Genomic DNA, 19,302 nt, shown 5'->3' with positions numbered 1-19,302 from the left:
TTCCCTAATGACTAATCATGTTGAATATCTTGTCATATGTTTATTGGACATTTGTATGTCTTTTTTGGAGACAGGTCTATTCAAATCCTTTACCCATTTTTTTAAACTGGGCTTTTGATCAGTGAATCATCTTTCATTATGCCTTTTGTGTTTCTTCCCTTGTGAAATGCCTCTTTTTGCCCATTATATTCTTGCTGTTTGTTGTCTTTTCCCTACATTAAGGTATGAGAACACAGGAGTTGAATGTGTAAATCATCTCAGTTTATGGTTAGTGTTCTTTGTGTCTTGTTTATAAAAATGCTTCTGAACCTTGAGGTCAGAAAACAATGCTCCCAAATTTTCTTCTGAAAGGTTTGTAGTTCTGCCTCTACATTCAAGTCCTTGATGTATCTAGAATTGGTTTTCTTGCGTGGTAGGAGTCAGGGATCCAGTTTCATTTTTTTCTCTGTAAATACTCAGCTGTCCTTTCTGTTCCACAGATCTGTCTCTCCCTGAACCAGTATCTTTTTATCTTGTTATAAAGCTGTATAATTAAATCTTTGCGTGGGTACACCTGTCTCATTGTTCTCAGGGGTATCCTAAGAGGCGGTTACCTCTCTTCCCTATAAACTTTAAAAACAGCTTTTCAGATGGCCTAGAAAATCATTTTGGGCTTCGGCTGGAATTACAATGAATCTGTAGATCAGATAGAGGGAAATTTACATTTCTTAACTCTTCCCATACAAATCTTAACCTGTATACCTTATTTATTTCTAATTAGGAAAAAAAAGCCTTTACTACAGGGCTAAAATCATTATGTTATTTCATAGTTAATTTCTCTGCAAAGTTTTGGAAATGGCTCTTTGCCTTGTTTTGTTTTGGAGGTTGGTCCAGTGAAACCTCTGATGTATTAGGGCTGCAGAGCAGTTTGTGGCTGTTATACCTCTAGCTCTGCCCTAATATGGCAGCTACTAGCCACGTGAAACTATTTAAATTAACTAGAATAAAATGAAAAATTCAGTTGCTCAGTGGCCATTGTTTTGGGCGACAGTTATAGAACATTTCAGTCAGAAAGTTCTGCTGGATAGGGCTGCTATAGACCAGGGGATTGGCAAACCCCTGTGGGCCAAGTCGAGCCCACCCCCAGTTTTTGTAAATGAAGGTGTATCAGAACACAGCCATGCTCCTCCATGTATGTACTGATTGGCCTGCTTTCCTGCTACAACAGCGGAATTGAATAGTTGCAACAGAGACTGTAAAGCCACAGACCATGACCCCTCCTGACCATCAGTCTTAAACTTGGTGGCACATTAGTATCACCTGGGAAACTAAAATACTAACACCTGGGTCCCAGCCCCAGTGAGCTTGATTAATTGGCCCAAGATGTGACCTGGCCCTTGGGATTTTCAAGTTGCCCCCAGTGGTTTTAATTTGCAGCCCAGTTAGAGGCCTCTGCTCTAGACCTCCCGGGCACTCTTTTTACCCCTACATACTTTGACATTGAAGTGTGGGGTTTTGAGGTCCACTCAGATCTGACAGATAAGCTTTTCCCTTGACCCCCAGCTTCTGTGGCTCGGGGTTGGCAGAGTGGTTCCTTACAGGGGAGTGGCAGCCTCTGAAGTCTCCTGTGACGCACAGTTTCGGAGACCTTCATCGGCTCAGGACTATTCGGCTTTCATCATAGAATAGTGATTAGGAAATACGTTCTTCTACGGCCTTTTGCAGGCCATCACCCATTCCCCACTGTGGTCACCAGGCTAGACAGGTCCACTCGGGTCCTTAGAACAGTGGTGCTCAAACTAGCATTTATCAGCAGTGCCTGTGGGGCTGGTTCAAACGCAGATTACTCCCCACCCCCAGGGGCAGTTAAGAATTTGTGCTTGTAACACATTCCCAGCCTACGCTGATCCTGCTGGGGGCACAGTTTGAGCGCCATTGTTTTGGAGCAGTGCTTCTCGAATTTCACAGTGCATATGAGTCACCAGAGGATTTTATTAAAATGCAGACTCTGGCTCGTTAAGGCTAAAGTAGGGACTAAGATGGTGCATTTCTAACAAGCCCCCAGGTGTTGCTGATAGACCACAAACCAGACTTTGACTACTAAGGCTGCAGACCATTTCAAGAGCCCCTTCTAACCTGGCCTCCCCATGCCTGTCTTCCCTCCATCTCCAGATTCTGCGGCTGCTGGGCTGACTTTTCTAAAGCACAGCCTTAACTGTGTTACTTCCCTGCTCAAACCCCCTTCCCCACCCCTCCTTCCCGTAGCTTCCCATCACCTGCTGTTCTTTGTAGAACAAGTGGGCAGCCTGCTATCAGGACCTTTTTCAGTTTGGTACCAGCCTGCCTCTCCACCTGCTTCCTTGTCTGAAAGCTGGATATCAGGAACCCGTACCACCAGGTGTTCTGCTTCCATCCTGTGCTCACGTTGTTCTTTTGATCCCAAACTCCCTCTTACTCCTAGATCCTTCCTCCTTTCACCATCTGTGTACCTGTCTTAAACCTTCCCATTGCAAATGCTGCTGCTTCTTTCCTTCTGCTCCACTGATGTGCAGCAAAAAGTAGAGTTTATGTATGTATGGTGTCTTCATTCTGACCATCAAGAAGTACTTCAACCCTAATACAGTCCTTAGCACACCAGCCCTGTTGAATTTCTCAATATGAGCTTAGAAGAGCTCTTACAGGGTTTGCAGACAGTATTGTTTATTCTGTTCTGAACCTTCAGCACCTTGCCCTGTGACTTTGATTCTTGTTTAGCTCCTGACCTGCTTCACAGAAGTAGTCTTGGGAGATAACTATTAAATGCTCAAAGCAATTCACATCACTTGTGAGGACTCTATAAATACCAAACATGATATTCGGTAGCCTTCAAATGTCTGTTTTAGTCATTCCCTTCAGTTACTGAACGAACAGTCCAATCTGTTTTGACTCCCAAGTCCCCTGTAGCAGTAGAATGAATAACATTATTAATGAATGACATCTTTATCACAGTCTACATGCCTCACAGAAACCACTTTTGCTCTTCCTTCTAGAAAGGAGCTAGTAATCTGACTTGGCGATCGGATGTCCTGGTGGAATATCAAGGAGAAGGCCGTAATGTCACTGACCCAACGTGTCCTTCCCTGAGTCCCGGAGTGTCCGTGAGTGCAGCCCGAGTTGGCTTAGTAGCTTTCTCACTGACAGCACAGTATGGCATTGGTTTAGACGTGCCAAGTGCTGAAACTCTTCATCTGAGTCCTCCTCCTGTCACTTTGTTACTTGACTCTGGGAGATCAGGAGATAGAGGTAAAAATAATCCTGAAAAATGATGCTTCCCACCTGTTGTCAGAAGGTGCGCTTCGAATTCTTCCAGTTTTCGGAACAAGTTCACATATCTGCTTATCTTCTTACCTTATCAGTACCCCCTCCTCTTTTTTCTCCCTTCCCAATCGCGGTACCATGTTTCATTAGGGATGTTATCAGTGGCATCCAACAGAGAGACGGGGTTTCCACCTGTAACCATGCCATGGCAAGTGTCTTGATTTGGTGGCAGCCAGGCTGGTCGTTCAGGTGGTAACAGTGACATTAGCCCCTCTTTAGAGAATGGGAAATAGGAGAGTCAACTCCAAATGGAAGCCGAACACCAGAGTGTTACAATATAGTAAAGAACCAACCAAAAGATAGTGTGGAAGATAGGATGGAATAAGAGCTAAGTCCTAGGGCTTCCCTGGTGGTGCAGTGGTTGAGAGTCCGCCTGCCGATGCAAGGGACACAGGTTCGTGCCCCGGTCCAGGAAGATCCCACATGCCGCGGAGTGGCTGGGCCCATGAGCCATGGCCGCTGAGCCGTGAGCCATGGCCGCTGAGCCTGCGCATCCGCAATGGGAGAGGCCACAACAGTGAGAGGCCCGGGTACTGCAAAAAAAGAAAAAAAAAAAAAAAAAAAGAGCTAAGTCCTATTTGGTGATAAGAGCACTCATAAACAACTTACTTACAGATCTTTCCACAAAGCTCATTTTAGCCTTTTTCTCCAGCCCTTTAGGATGAAAGATCCTAATGTACCTTCGTACTGACTCATCCGTGTATTGATTTCTTCTCCTTACCAACCCATACGTTTTACAGGTGTTCATTACAGCTAATTCTTGTCAGGAGAATAGCAGGCAAGGATGGCAACAGTCTGCAAACAAAACAACCACACCCCATGTTCCTTAATCCAGTCAGCCCTCAGTAAGGAACAAAGCCTCATATCTACTTTTGATTTACTTCTCTGTGAAAGGTTTCCTCACTTCTGTCCAGTTGTATGTCTGGCTTGAGCCAACTGCGCCCCCGTGGTAAAGCAAGTCGCATTCATTACTATAGAAGAATGCTCTTCAGGTAACTTTTTAAATGTCCCTACAGCAATGTTTCCCAGACTGTGTGTGTGAAGATGCATATAACAACACGTATGCCTGTGTGAGGACCATGTCAGAAATGTGGAATTTACAGTATTGCGAGTTTGATGACCAGGAGGTAAGAGGGCCTGCTGCCTCCCCCACCCCTTGTGTGTACTGCCAGGGCTTCGTTGGCTGAACTTCGTGGCAGAAGAACAATTCCAAGGATGCTTCCTGGGGAGGATGGGTTTCTTATCTGTACTTGACCTTGGGTTTCCATCGGTTAAGGAAATAGGATTGCACAAGGCCATACTTGACTTCTCTTAACTCACCTTGCTGGGTGGGGTTTTCTCCACTCCCACCGTCATCCACACGTACACTTTAAATGCACGCAGTTCACTTTTTTAGGATGCTACATGCCTGGTCTGTTTGCTTCCCTGATAGTTTGGGGTGAAGGTAAGATGCCTCAACTTCTATGGAGATGAAAGGAGTTGGGGCCTCTCTTAGAAAGTTTCTTGGCAACCAGCTTGGTTCAGACCCTTCTGTCGCCACCACAGTGTAGTCCAGTGCTGATCAAATAGATTAGCAGGTTAAAGGCAGCATCCTTGGAGGAAGGTGGCTTTTAGCCAGCCGGGATCAGCCTGGATTATCTGAAGGATCACACTGACTGCCGTCCCGTGTGGTTTCTTACTGTTTATCAGAGAGTGCGCACCTACCCCATCTGGCAGCCCACATCTTGCCATATGGAGCCGGTGCTCATCGTGTTTCTCAGAAATTGACTTGCTCACTATTTATTTGTAGCTTCTGAGCACTTTGGACAACAAGGAAGAGAGCTTCCCTCAAACTCGGTTCCTTCTGCTTTAAAAGTGATAGTCCGAGGGCAGCTACTTGAAGCCTTTATAGGCAAAATTTATCTACGGTACTTCTTCTTAGCCTATCACTAACTCCAGTTTGGAGAACAAAGTACAGATTAGGGGGAAATAGTGATATTAGACGTGTCTAGTTTTAGAAATAATATTGTATCTTTCCTCAATTGGTGTTATTTATCCAAAACTGCTTTTTAAAATAGGAAAACTTAACATTTTTATAACACAGGTTAGAGGACTTTGGTATCTGTTCTCATTTGAATCTTCACAATTGTAAGGCAAAGATAAACTTCAAATGTCAGCTCTCACTCAGTAACCTCATTACTAAGTATAGTTTCTGAGCCCTTGCCACTTGAGGGTCCTGCCTTCGGTTCTCTCCTTTAATTACAGAAGGTAATAAGCTTCTTCCTCTTTCCCCTCCTGACTGCCTGAAGGCACAGGGATCCTGGAGGCCCCTTTCCAGCATGTGGGCCACAGACCCAAAGCAGTTCAACCCCCAGAACAGATGCTCCATTGTCTCCTCTATACCCTTGGGCTTTTTGAGAATCTTGAGACCCGATGATATTCTCCTGGGCCTTGGTCTTTAATCTGCCTCCTTCATTCCCATTTAGAAGTAACTCACATGAGTATTTCTTCAAATGTAACCCTTGCTTTTTTCTTGCCTCTATCTTTTCATTTCCTGTAGGTGTTTGTAGAAGTCTATAACCTGACTGCAGACCCACACCAAATCAATAACATTGCAAAAAGTATAGACCCAGAGCTTTTAGGAAAGATGAACTATCGGCTAATGATGTTACAGTCCTGTTCTGGACCAACGTGCCGCACTCCAGGGATCTTTGACCCCGGGTAAGTTTGCATCGTCCTCAGAAACTTTGTTCCGTGGTCTCCAGCAGTCCTGCCATTCTTCAAGGCACAGGGAGCCTGATGGGTCCTCCTTGCTCTGAGCTGAGCTGTTTCTCTCCGTTCTGCATTACAAGGGGAATACTGCGTCCCAGCACAGCAGCCAGTTGTGCTGGGAAAACGAGCTGCTCTCCACAGCCAGTTGGTGCTATAGCTGGAGGCGCAGCCCTGCCCGTACCACGCGGGGCTCTTCTTCCTCCCTGCGATTCTTGTCATGGTACCACTTGATTGCACTGATGACATGTGGGGTTGCTTTAGTGTAAGCTGACCCAGGGCTGCCCTGTTCCCTAGTGCTTCTGAGAGCATATGCTTTCATTTCCTTTCTCAGAAGCCCCAATTACAGAAACTTGAATACTTGCCAGTAAATTTAATATATTAAATACACACAATGAAATAGAAAGTATCAACTCTCAAGTGTCGAAATAAATAAGCCCGCTGTAATATATGAAGGTTGGAAAGATATTTAACGCTCACCTACTAAGTCAGCTCTGTTCCTCCTACTCTCATTCCTCTTAAACAGTAACTTTTCATCAGTAACATGGCTGTCAACACACCATGCATTTGAGCTGTGTGTGGCAAGAAGCCTGTCATTTTTTGCTGGAAGATTATAAAATTCAAAATCAGACTTTCATTGGGAAAGGATTATTTCAGTTCTTATACTCTGATTGTAGGAGAGAGGGAAGAATGATGTCCTAAGCTGATGGAAACTAGTAAATTATTTAGCTACCTTCATGTGAAGTGGTATCTTCAATCCAAATCAGTGAGGAATGTGTGTGAATGAGTAGAGAAAGGGGATTGCAGACTATTTATTAAAGAAATGTAGTACTTTTGCTTTTAAATAGTGTATCTAGAGCCAAAGAGACATGGATGCCAGCAAGCTAAAGGTAACAATGTAAAAAAGAATATTTATCATAATTTTATATCATTTAAGCTAATTAACTTTTATATGGATAATCTTGTTAATGTGTAATTAGTAACTGATCAAGCATTCTGACCACCCAGCTTTAATCTTTCCTCCAAGTTAGTGAAATGGATCCTCATTTGGTGGCAGTTCCTTGAAATAGGAAGTTCATTCTCTAAGATAGAAGCACTAGACTTCTAATTGACACATGTTGATTTTGCAGTTCCTAACAGCTACTTTGCTCAGAATGTTTTACCAAACTAAAGTTAGATGTCTATAGCAGTCGCTGACTGACTCTAGGAATTTAAAGCCAGCATCCGACTAAATCTTGCATAGAGGGTCATGAGACTTGGACATCTTGGACTGTAATGTTGGGCCACAGAAGGTCAGATGCAGCAGCCCTGTTAAGTGTTAGAAGGACTCAACCATAGAATTCCCCTATAGCCCTTAGAGCCCAAACAGGTAAATTTCACATGAGGAACTAGTGCTTGGAGTTGTGAGTTGCCCAAAGGTCAACCGTTTGGAACTGATTTAGCAAGATCTCTTGACTTCCAGGCAAGATTTGGTTTTTTTAATTTTTATTTTATATTGGACTATAGTTGATTTACAGTGTTTTGTTAGTTTCAGGTGTACAGCAAAGTGACTCAACTATATATACATATATCTTTTTCGAATTCTTTTCCCATTTAGGTTAGTACAGAATATTTAGTAGAGTTCCCTGTGTAAGTAGGTCCTTGTTGGTTATGTATTTTAAATATAGTACTGTGTATATGTCAATCCCAAACTCCCAATTTATCCCTCCCCCCCACCTTTCCCTTTTGATAACCATAAGTTTGTTTTCTAAGTCTGAGTTTATTTCTGTTTTGTAAATAAGTTCATTTGTATCTTTTTTTTTTAGATTCCACATATAAGCGATATCATATGATATTTGTCTTTCTCTTTCTGGTTTACTTCACTTAGTATGATAATCTCCAGGTCCATCCATGTTGCTACAGATGGTATTATTTCATTCTTTTTCATGGTTGAGTAATATTCCATTGTATATATGTACCACATCTTTATCCATTCATCTGTTGATGCACACTTAGGTCGCTTCCATGTTTTGGCTGTTGTAAATAGTGCTGCAGTGAACATTGGGGTGCACGTATCTTTTCAAATTACGGTTTTCTCAGCTATATGCCCAAGAGTGGGATTGCAGGAATATATGGTAGCTCTATTTTTAGTTTTTTAAGGAACTTCCATACTGTTCCCCATAGTGGTTGTACCAATTTACATTCTCACCAACAGTTTAGGCGGGTTCCCGTTTCTCCACAGGCTCTCCAAGCATTATTGTTTGTAGACTTTTTGATAACGGCCATTCTGACTGGTGTGAGGCGATACCTCATTGCAGTTTTGATTTGCATTTCTCTAATAATTAGTGATGTCGAGCATGTTTTTATGTGCTTATTGGCCATCTTTATGTCTTCTTTGGAGAAATGTCTATTTAGATTTGCCCATTTTGGGATTGGGTTGTTTTTTTAATATTGAGCTGCTTGAGCTGTTTGAAAATTTCGGAGATTAATCCCTTGTCAGTCACTTTGTTTTTCAAATATTTTCTCTCATTCTGTGAGTTATCTTTTCGTTTTGTTTATGGTTTTCTTGGTTCACATTTGTTTTTATTTCCATGACTCGAGGAGATGGATCAGAAAATATGTTGCTGTGATTTACGTCAGAGTGTTCTGCGTATGTTTTCCTCTAAGAGTTTGATAGTGTCTGGCCTTACATTTAGGTCTTTAATCCATTTTGAGTTTATTTTTGTGTAAGGTGTTAGGGAGTGTTCTAATTTCATTCTTTTACATGTAGCTCTCCAGTTTTCCCAGCACCACTTATTGAAGAGACTACCTTTTCTCCATTGTATATTCTTGTCTCCTTTATCAAAGATAAGGTGACCATATGTGCGTGGGTTTATCTCTGGGTTTTCTATCCTGTTCCATTGATGTATATTTCTGTTTTTGTGCCAGTACCATATTGTTTTGATGACAGCTTTGTAGTATAGTCTGAAGTCAGGGAGCCTGATTCCTCCAGCTCTGTTTTTCTTTCTCAGGATGGCTTTGGCTATTCAGGGTCTTTTGTGTCTCCATACAAATTAAAATATTTTTTGTTCTGGTTCTGTGAAAAATGCCATTGGTAATTTGATAGGGATTGCATTGAATCTGTACATCGCTTTGGGTAGTACAGTCATTTGACAGTATGGATTCTTCCAATCCAAGAACATGGTATATCTTTCCATCTGTTTATGTCATCTTTGATTTCTTTCATCAGCATCTTATAGTTTTCAGAGTACAGGTCTTTTGACTCCTTAGGTAGGTTTATTCCTAGGTATTTTATTCTTTTTGATGTGACGGTAAATGGGATTGTTTCTTTAATTTCTCTTTGTGATCTTTCATTGTTAGTGTATAGAAACGCAACAGATTTTTGTGTATTAATTTTGTATCTTGCAACTTTACCAAATTCATTTATGAGCTCTAGTCATTTACTGGTAGCATCTCTAGGATTTTCTGTGTATAGTGTCATGTCATCTGCAAACAGTGACAATTTTATTTCTTTTCCCATTTGGATTTCTTTTGTTTTTCTTCTCTGATTGCTGTGGCTAGGAATTCCAAAACTATGTTGAATAAAAATGGAGAAAGTGGACATCCTTGTCTTGTTCCTGATCTTAGAGGAAATGCTTTCAGCTTTTCACCATTGAGTATGATGTTAGGTGTAGGCCTAACAATGTAGGCATTGGCCTTTATTATGTTGAGGTAGGTTCCCTCTAGGCCCACTTTCTGGAGAGTTTTTATCATAAATGGGTATTGAATTTTGTCAAAAGCTTTTCTGTATCTATTGAGATGAAAATATGATTTTTATTCTTCAGTTTGTTAATGTGGTGTATCATCACACTGATTGATTTGCAGATATTGAAAAATCCTTGCATCCCTGAGATAAATCCTACTTGATCCTGGTGTATGATCCTTTTAATGTATTTTTGGATTCGGTTTGCTAGTATTTTGTTGAGGATTTTGCATCTGTGTTCATCAGTGATATTGGCCTGTAATTTTCATTTTTTGTGGTATCTTTGATTTTTGTATCAAGGTAATGGTGGCGTCATAGATTAAGTTTGGGAGTGTTCCTTCCTCTGCAGTTTTGGAGAATAGTTTCAATGGAATAGTTTCAAAAGGATAGCTGTTAACTCTTCTCTAAATATTTGATAGAATTTGCCTGTGAAGTCATCTGGTCCTGGACTTTTTTGTTCATTGGGAATTTTTTAATCACAGTTTCAATTTCAGTACTTGTGATTGGTCTGTTCATATATTGTTTCTTCCTGGTTCAGTCTTGGGAGATTGTACCTTTCTAAGAATTTGTCCATTTCTTGCAGGTTGTTCATTTTATTGGCATATAGTTGCTTGTAGTAGTCTCTTATCATCCTTTGTATTTCTGTGGTGTCAGCTGCAACTTCTCCTTTTTCATTTCTAATTTTATTGATTTGAGCCCTCTGCCTTTTTTTCTTGATGAGTCTGGCTAAAGGTTTATCATTTCAAAGAACCAGATTTTAGTTTCATTGATCTTTTCTATTGTTTTCTTCATCTCTGTTTCATTTATTTCTGCTCTGATCTTTGTGATTTCTTTCCTTCTACTAACTTTGGATTTTGTTTGTTTTTCTTTCTCTGGTTGCTTTAGGTGTAAGGTTAGGATGTTTGAGGTTTTTCTTGTTTCCTTAGGTAAGCTTGTATTGCTATGAACTCCCTCTTAGAACTGTTTCTGCTGCATGCCATAGGTTTTGGATCGTTGTGTTTTCGTTTTCATTTTCATTTGTCTCTAGGTATTTTTTGATTTCCTCTTTGATTTCTTCACTGATCCATTGGATGTTTAGTTGCATTTTGTTTAGCCTCCACGTGTTTGTGCTTTTTACAGTTTTTTTCTTGTAGTTGATTTCCAATCTCATAGTGTTGTGGATGGAAAAGATGCTTGATATGATTTCAATTTTCTTAAATTTATTGAAGCTTTCTTTGTGGCCCAGCATGTGATAGGTGCTGGAGAATGTTCCATGTGCACTTGAAAAGAGTGTATATTATGCTGCTTTTGGATGGAATGCTCCATAAATATCACTTAAGTGCATCTGGTCTAATGTGTCATTTAAGGCCTTGTTTCCTTATTGATTTTCTGTCTGGATGATCTGTCCATTGATGAAAGTGGGGTGTTATTTTAAAGTCTGTTTTGTCTGATATGAGTATTGCCACTCCAGCTTTCTTCTGATTCCCATTTGTATGGAATACCTTTTTCCATCCCCTCACTTTGTCTATATGTGTCCATAGATCTGAAGTGGGTCTTTTGTAGACAGTATATGGGTCTTGTTTTCGTGGCCATTCAGCCAGTCTGTGTCTTTTGGTTGGAGCATTTAATTCGTTTTCATTTCAGGTAATTATCAATATGTATGTTCTTATTGCCATTTTCCTAATTGTTTTGGATTTGCTTTTGTAGGTCTTTTTTCTCCCCTTCCTCTTTTGTTCTCTTCTGATTTGATGCCCGACTTTTTATTGTTGTGTTTGGATTCCTTTTTCTTTTTTGTGTGTGTGTATCTGCTGTAGATTTTCAGTTTGTATTTACCAGGAGGTTTTGATATAGCAGTCTGTATATATATACAAGATTATTTTAATTTGCTGGTCTTTTAATTTCAAATGCATTTCTAATATCCTGGATTTGTACTCTTTTCTTCTCACAGTTGCTGGTTTTGATATCATATTTGTGTGTGGATGATTTCCTACCTTTACTGTATGTTTGCCTTTACCAGTGAGCTTTCTCATTCTTAATTTTCTAGTTGTGGCCTTTTTTTTTTCCCTGCCTAGAGAAGTTCCTTTAACATTGGTTGCAAAGCTGGTGTGGGGATGCTGAATTCTCTTAGCTTTTGCTTCTCTGTAAAGCTTTTGATTTCTCCGTCAACTCTGAATGAGAGCCTTGGTGGGTAGAGTAATCTTGGTCGTAGGTTCTTCCCTTTCATCACTTTAATATATTGTGCCACTCCCTTCTGGCCTGCAGAGTTTCTGCTGAGAAATCAGCTGATGACCTTATGGGGATTCCGTTGTATGTTCTGTGTTGCTTTTCTCTTGCTGCTTTTAGTATTTTTTCATTGTCTTTAATTTTTGTCAATTTGACTAATATGTGTCTCGGTGTGTTCCTCCTTGGGTTTATCCTGCCTGGGACTCTCTGCACTCCCTGGACTTGGGTGATTGTTTCCTTTCCCATTTTAGGGAAGTTTTCAGCTAGTATCTCTTCAGATATTTTATCAGGCCCTTTCCCTCTTCTCCTTCTGGGACCCCTATAATGCAGTGCATTTAATGTTGTCCCAGAGGTCTCTTAGACTGTCCTCATTTCTTTCCATTCTGTTTTCTTTATTCTGTTCTGTGGCAGTGATTTACACCATTTTGTCTTCCAGCTCACTTATCTGTTGTTCTGCCTCATTTACTGTTACTGATTCTTTCTAGTGTATTATTCATTTCAGTTTTTGTATTCTTCTATCTTCTCCATCTGTGCCCCCATTCTTTTTCCAAGATCTTGGGTCATCTTTACTATCATTACTCTGAATTGTTTTTTGGGTAGATCACCTATCTCCGTTTCACTTAGTTCTTCTGGGGTTTTATCTTGTTCCCTCATATAGGACATATTTCCTCTGCTGTCTCATTTTGTCTAACTTTTTGTGGTTGTGGTTTCCATTCTGTAGGCTGCAGGATTGTAGTTTGTCTTGCTTCTGCTGCTGCCCCCTGGTGGATGAGGCCAGTCTAAGAGGCTTGTGCAGGCTTCCTGTTTGGGAGGGGTGGGGGGTGGGGACTGGTGCCTGCCCAGTGGGTGGAGCTGGGTCTTGTCCCTCTGGTGGGCAGGGCCACGTCAAGGGGTGTGTTTAGCCAGCAGTTGTGGGCTCAGGAAGACTTTAGGCAGCCTGTCTGCTGATGGGGAGGGGTTGTATTCCCACCCAGTTGGTTGTTTGGGCTGAGGCATCCCAGCACTGGAGCCTATAGGCTGTTGGGTGAGGCCAGGTCTTGGTGAGAAAATGGTGGCCTCCTGAAGGGCTCACACCAATGAGTGTGAGCTACCCAGAACTACTGCCACCAGTGTCTTTGTCCCTGTAGTGAGCCACAGCCACCCCCTTCCCCCCGCCTCTGGAGGAGACCCTCCAATACCAGCAGGTGGGTTAAGCCCAGACTCTTGTGAGGTCACCGCTTTTTCCCCCAGGTCCTGGTGTGCATGAGACCTGGTGTGCACCCTCCAAGAGTGGAGTTTCTCTTTGCCCCAGTCTAACCCCGCTGGCCTTCAAAGCCAAATGCCCTGGGGGCTCCTCCTCCCAATGCCATATCCCCAGGCTGGGGAGCCTGATGCAAGGCTCATAACTTTCACTCCTGTGGGAGAACCTCTGAGATATAATTATTTTCCAGTTTGTGGGTCACCCACCCAGCAGGTATGGGATTTCATTTTATCGCGATTGCACCCCTCCTATTGTCTCATTGTGGCTTCTTTGTTTTTGGATGTAGGGTATCTTTTTGGTAAGTTCCAGTGTTGTTTTTTGTTGATGGTTGTTCAGCAGTTAGTTGTGAATTTGGTATTTTCATGAGAAGAGGTGAGCTCACATCCCTCTTCTCCGCCACCTTATCTCCATCCTCAAAACAGCTGTTGATCTTTGGTGCATTATCTTAATTGAACAAGCCTCAGTTTCCTTGTATGAGAGGCTTGTCTTGGGCAGCTGAAAGATGAGTAGATCTCCGCACCCACCTGGCAGAATCTTGAGGTTTATATAGAGGCTTTAATGGGGCTAAGTCACATACCCAGTCCAAATGGTCTCAACAACACCTTACTCTCTCAAGACTTCTTCCATGAAATTCCTTTGTTTTTTTAACCATAACTAACTGTCTTGCACACATTCTGGAGGCTTATCACTAAGATTCTAGATGCTGGCCTTGCTGATGTTAGCCTGAGCTATTTAAACTCCACCTGGTTTTCTTTCCTACCAAACGGTTAGGCCGATAGAATCTTCTAGAGTGGGTGCCAGCAGACTAGATATTACAGGCCCACTCCAGACGCCACCAGTTGGAATACAGTGCACACAGATATTTATGTATTGCCTGGGGCTGCTTTTGCACTTCAGCGACAAAGCTGAGTAGTTGGGACAGAGACTGTGTGGCCCACAAGCTCTGAAATATTTATTATCTGGCCCTTTACAGAGAAACTTGGCCAGCCCCTGCTATAAAATAATACTAAGAGTTAGTATCTGTTACCAAAGGTAGCAGATCAAAGTAAAATACAATGTTATTTCCAGATCACACAAAGTCCAGCCAGCCTGTGGGGTTTTTTTTTGGCCACGCCCTGAGGCATGCGGGATCTTTGTTCCTCAACCAGGGATGGAACCCGTGTCCCCTGCAGTGGAAGCTCGGCGACTTAACCACTGGACCACCAGAGAAATCCCCAGTCTGTGTTCTTCATGTCTGCCAGGTCTCAACTCAAGTTACCATTGGCATTCATTCTTACTTCCCCACGGGAGGGAAATAAGTGATTTTATGTGCCACATATTTTACATGAGTTGCCTTCCTGTTTTGTTGGTGGCCAGAGGGGTCGATGACTTACCTAAGTTCATAATGAGCCAGATTCAAGCTCCCGTCAGGTGCAGACCTGTGTTCTTACCCACCACAGTCTGTGTATCTAAACTGAGAAAGAAGACAGGGCTTTGAAAATGTTGGAAGGGCTTTCAGCAAGGACTAGACTCTTCCCCAGGCTGCTTTATAGTTGAGGGATCGCCCCCGCCCCCCCCCCCAAAAAAAGTAAGCTCAAACCTTTCCTCCTAACCCCTTTCAGGATTAGCCTTACTTCTGTTTCTCCTCTCCTCTCCACTTCTCCTCTCCTCTCCACTTCCACTATATTATTTTGTGCTTGCTGACTTACGATGGAAATGCTCTTAATTACTAAGTACTCTTGCTTTGTACTACAGACTTTCCCACTAGATCCCCTTCTGGTGACTTAATTTTTCCTTTTGTATCCCTTCCTGCCATTCTTTCCAGTTGATATTCTGAATGAAGTACTCAATGGCTAATTGTAGTTAATGTGACATTGTTTTTTTCTTTTTCTCTGCCCAGATATAGGTTTGACCCTCGTCTCATGTTCAATAATCATGGCAGTGTCAGGACTCGAAGGTTTTCAAAACATCTGTAGCACCTCTGCGGTTGGATCCCTTGCACGCCTCTTTCTGATGAAGTGATTGTAGTAGGTGTGTCTGTAGCTAGTCTTCAAGACCATGCCTGGAAGGGTTTCTGGACTGGCTTTAAGTCCTGTTTGAAAAAGCAACCCAATCAGCTGACTTCCTTGTGCAGTGTGTTAAACTGTGAACTCTGCCTGTGTGTCAGGAGTGGCTGTCCCTGGTCCCTTTATTCCACTGATATTGATACTCCTGAGGTCTTTGTTCTCACCAAACCCTTTCTGTCCTGGGGCCACAGTTCTTGATTATTCCCCATGTGGTCAAAGTCTAGATTTGTAAATCCATTCAGATAAATGGCAATGCTTTAAGGGGGGCAAGGTTTTTGGTATACAGCTTGACCTAAAATCAGAGGACCTGCATAGCATTCGAGACTGAACACGTCACTATCAAAAATACTAATATCACATGGCTTGAAGCATAACCATCAGAGCTGAACCATCTGATTAATAACCATCAGAGCTGAACCATCTGATTAAGAACAAATACCATTGTTTTTAGATCAGTAGAAATACACTTTATAATATCCATCACAATGGATCACAAATTCAAAACGCATCAGTGAAGCTCTGTTCATTTTTTGGCAATTCTGGGCTGGTGCTACACTGAAATAGAACAGTAGCAAGCTTTTGGTAAAGGCTAATTCCAGGTAGTTACCGAAGGTGATGGACATCTACTTTCCAGTGGCTGCTAATCACATGGAGTGCCAGTGAACACCAGGGGTATCTGGGGAATGTCTCTTCTGTTGGTACTTTCCTTTCTCGGATCTGAAATATAAAGTGGGTTAAGTATTTCAGCAGAGAAGAACTTCCAAGGGTTGGTGAAGGTTGTGTTTTCTGAGGGCCTTCTGCAGGTAGGGCTCTCTGGTTAACAGGTTGAAGGGCTATAAATCAGGGTGTAGTAAGTGCCTGTCCGGCAGGGAGCCTGGGTTCTAGTCCCATGTGTGAAGTTGTGAGACTCCCTTTGCATATTGCTGACATTCTGTTCATTTGTTATAAGATGTAAGAATTCCTTAGAGTTGATGCAGAGTACCAACTACTTACCTTCTTCCCTTTCAGCAAAACAACTTCTTGAGTTTTTGGAGTCTTGTGTAACTTGGGCCTAATTCACTATTCCTCTGTCGAAACCTGATCCTCTTGAGATTTCCTCACTGTTTAGAACACCTGCATTTCTGTCTCTTGGCTCGAAGACCACTCCCATTTCTTGTGTTTTCTTCACAAGAAGGTTAATTGGTGATGTGGCAGCGGGGGAGGAGGAGGAACCGTGGTTTATAACCTGTTCAACTCAGGCAGTAGTGATTTTAGCTTTATGTAAGGTCCTAGGTTGAGCTTTAAGCACTTTGTAAGACATGGCCATAAGTAACTCACAATTCCAGATAGCCATGTTGGGTTAACAGCCATTGGGTTTATTCCTTTACCTCATACAATCCCAGTAACTGTGGTGGTATTTAGAGGTGAAATGGGCAAGTGAAATGAATACCTCTGCTGTGACCATTTTAGGAAAAGAAATTCTAACAGTTTTGTAACTAAAAGCAAACTACAATGTTGAGTATGGGTATTGGCTTTATTCTACACTTTTGAGTCTTCACATTCATCAGTCAGCTTCCACATTAATGGAAGTTGACCATATGGTTATTCCTGAATAAAGAGAAAACAACTCTTACCAGGTCTTCTACTGTGATGTCATATTATTCAGTTTTATGATGCTCGTTCCTGAAAGCAGATGACGTAGTAAGAGTGACACAAATCAGCCGGTGATAGTATTCCTGTCCCACTGCTCTTACATTCATCAGACTTTTGTCTGGGGGGCAGGCAGGGCAGGGAATGCAGTGAAGCCCTTTTATTTTTGTACCCCTGATTTTTGAATGGCCTCTAATTTGACTTTTTCTCGTGGACTGGTTGCATTCTGGATCTACACTAAAATCATCTCTCATAAAGAGACCTCAGTTTCTAGGCCAGCAGACCACAAAATGCACTGGAATTTTTCAGAATGATATGTACAAGGGCCCCACTGCAAGAGGCTTGCCTTGTTTCTCTCTTAATTGTACTGATTTGAATTTTGATTATTTTCCCTTTTAAGAAGACCAGGTCCATATGTATTGGTAATAGAAAACTGTAACCATTAGGAACGAACAGAGGTCTTGGGGAAGAATAGAGATTTTGCCTTGTAAGATTTCCTATTACAAAGCTCTCCCGCAAGTAAAATTACATTCCCTACGACTACAAAGTAGGGCATGCCTTTTCAGTATCTTTGAATTTGACCAATGGTGCTGTTGCAAAATACATTTTAATTGACAACAGTAGGGTTTTTGTACAACATAGTAATGATAGCCATGGAAGGTTATATTTTTGTGTCTAAGGAGTAGCGTTTTAATGAAAGAAGATAAAATTGTCCCAGGATCCTTACTAAGAGAAAGCAAAGGGTATTTGAACTGATCCACCAGTGGAACTAGGTGGGAATATTTGGGTCTTTTGTTTCACCACCGCTTAGGTCCAACTGAATTTGTGAATTCCTGTGTTTGCATTATCTGTTCTTAGAGGTTATTCTGCCCTGGCTCTGTGTCGTCTCAGTCATGTGACTAAGGAAGTGCCCTTCGAAGGACCCTGTTCACTGCTGCACTTTTCAATGAATTAAAATTTATTTCTGTTCTAGTGGGAATGTGTCCTTTGTTTTAGTCCACAAGCAGTAATTTTGACAAAATGTTCTTTGCTGTACACTGTTTAATGTCTTAATCACTCACCCAGTACTAGAGATGGGCTGTTTCGCACTGGGTACCAGAGTCCCTACCTGGAAACCTCGTTCGTGTATATGTGTGGTCCCTGCTATCCAGTATCCCTGAATGAGCACCATGTAGAAAATCCTTACTGATAAATCTTTATGCATTTACAGTTTGGAGAGAAAAAAACAAACTTACCTTGACCAGCTTTAAATTAGATAAACGAAGCTCACCGTCAAGGGTGCCTTGCCTTGATGTTCAGTCACGTGATCCACTGCCCTAAATGAGAAGTAAGTCCTACTGGAGTTGACAAACTTTTTCTTAAAGGGATAGTTAATATTTTAGGTTTGCAGGCTATGTCTCTATCACAGCTACTTAATTCTGCTTCAGTACAAAAGTAGCCATAGACAACACAAATGAATATGCATGGCTATGTTCCAACAAAACTTTACCAAAAAAAAAAAACAAAACATAATTTGCCAACCCCAGACCTAGTAGGTTGCCTCTTATAAGTTCTGAAGACCAAGCAGAAAAACAAGATGTTAGAAGATACCCATACCATAGAGTTTCCAGACTACTATACTATCAGAAAAACAAGTAATTGAGTTTATCACAGTATCAAACCAAGGAAGAGAACATTTATTTACTTAGACTCAAAGTGAGGGTAAGTACAGACTCTACTAAATCCATTTTTCTAATTTGCAGCCCCCCCCCACCATTCCCACTGAGACCGTACCCTGCCCTGTAGAACCAAACACTACAGATTTAGTATTTGTTTCACCTTCTTTCTCTGCCTGCCATGGGTTTAAAGGGCTAGTCACGTGTGTACCTTGAAGTCTGTAGTGGCAAGAGCAGAGAACCTAGGGGCCCCAAGCTGAATGCACTGTGCAGACACCTTTACTGATGGCCTAGGAATTACTATATAAGATTTGCATGTGGGACATGGGAGCCGGTTTCAGGAGTACCAGAGTAGATGACAGTTCTAAATCTTAGTCTTTGAGAGGAAGCTTTCATTACCACCTTCTGCTGGTGAGACCTGAGCTCTTATATATCCTCACCACCTGCCCCTGAGACTGATGCTGATAGGTCCTCAAAGGGCAGAGAAATACACAGAATGGTTGTAATTAGTATTTATTGTGATAAAAATGGCTCCGCCAACAAGCTGCTTTCCTCAGCTTAGTTTATCCAAGCTCACAAAGCTCATTAGTCAAAGAGTCAAGGTTTCAAAGATGTGGCTTTGAAGACATCTATTAAACTCTGCTCTCGCTCTGATCTAAGAAGGATTTTACCCTCCCTCATATGTCTGAGTGAGTGCCTACTCTGCCTGGACGTGGACTGGGTTAT

The 19,302-nt window shown here is 41.8% G+C and overlaps 1 protein-coding gene across 2 annotated transcripts in view; it reads left to right on the top strand.

Moving 5' to 3' along the window:
* The window catches only part of GNS (glucosamine (N-acetyl)-6-sulfatase), a 51,964-nt gene extending 34,071 nt beyond the window's left edge, over positions 1-17,893 (top strand). Inside the window, exons 11-14 of one of the 2 annotated variants that reach the window (XM_022571619.3) lie at positions 3,009-3,116; positions 4,353-4,463; positions 5,876-6,036; positions 15,127-17,893. In XM_022571619.3, coding sequence (XP_022427327.1) covers positions 3,009-3,116; positions 4,353-4,463; positions 5,876-6,036; positions 15,127-15,202 — 456 coding nt within the window. In that variant the 3' untranslated portion in view covers positions 15,203-17,893. The remainder of the gene's footprint in view (positions 1-3,008; positions 3,117-4,352; positions 4,464-5,875; positions 6,037-15,126) is intronic. The other variant, XM_022571620.3, reaches the window with a different exon arrangement.
* Positions 17,894-19,302: the final 1,409 nt, after the last annotated feature.

The sequence above is a fragment of the Delphinapterus leucas genome, chromosome 11 (genome assembly GCF_059928025.1).
Source record: "Delphinapterus leucas isolate spDelLeu-1000000601 "Yukka" chromosome 11, BTC_Dleu_Yukka2, whole genome shotgun sequence".
Lineage (NCBI taxonomy): Eukaryota > Metazoa > Chordata > Mammalia > Artiodactyla > Monodontidae > Delphinapterus > Delphinapterus leucas.
The sequence above is the reverse complement of the archived record's forward strand: the minus strand, read 5'-3'. Positions and strand labels throughout refer to the sequence as shown.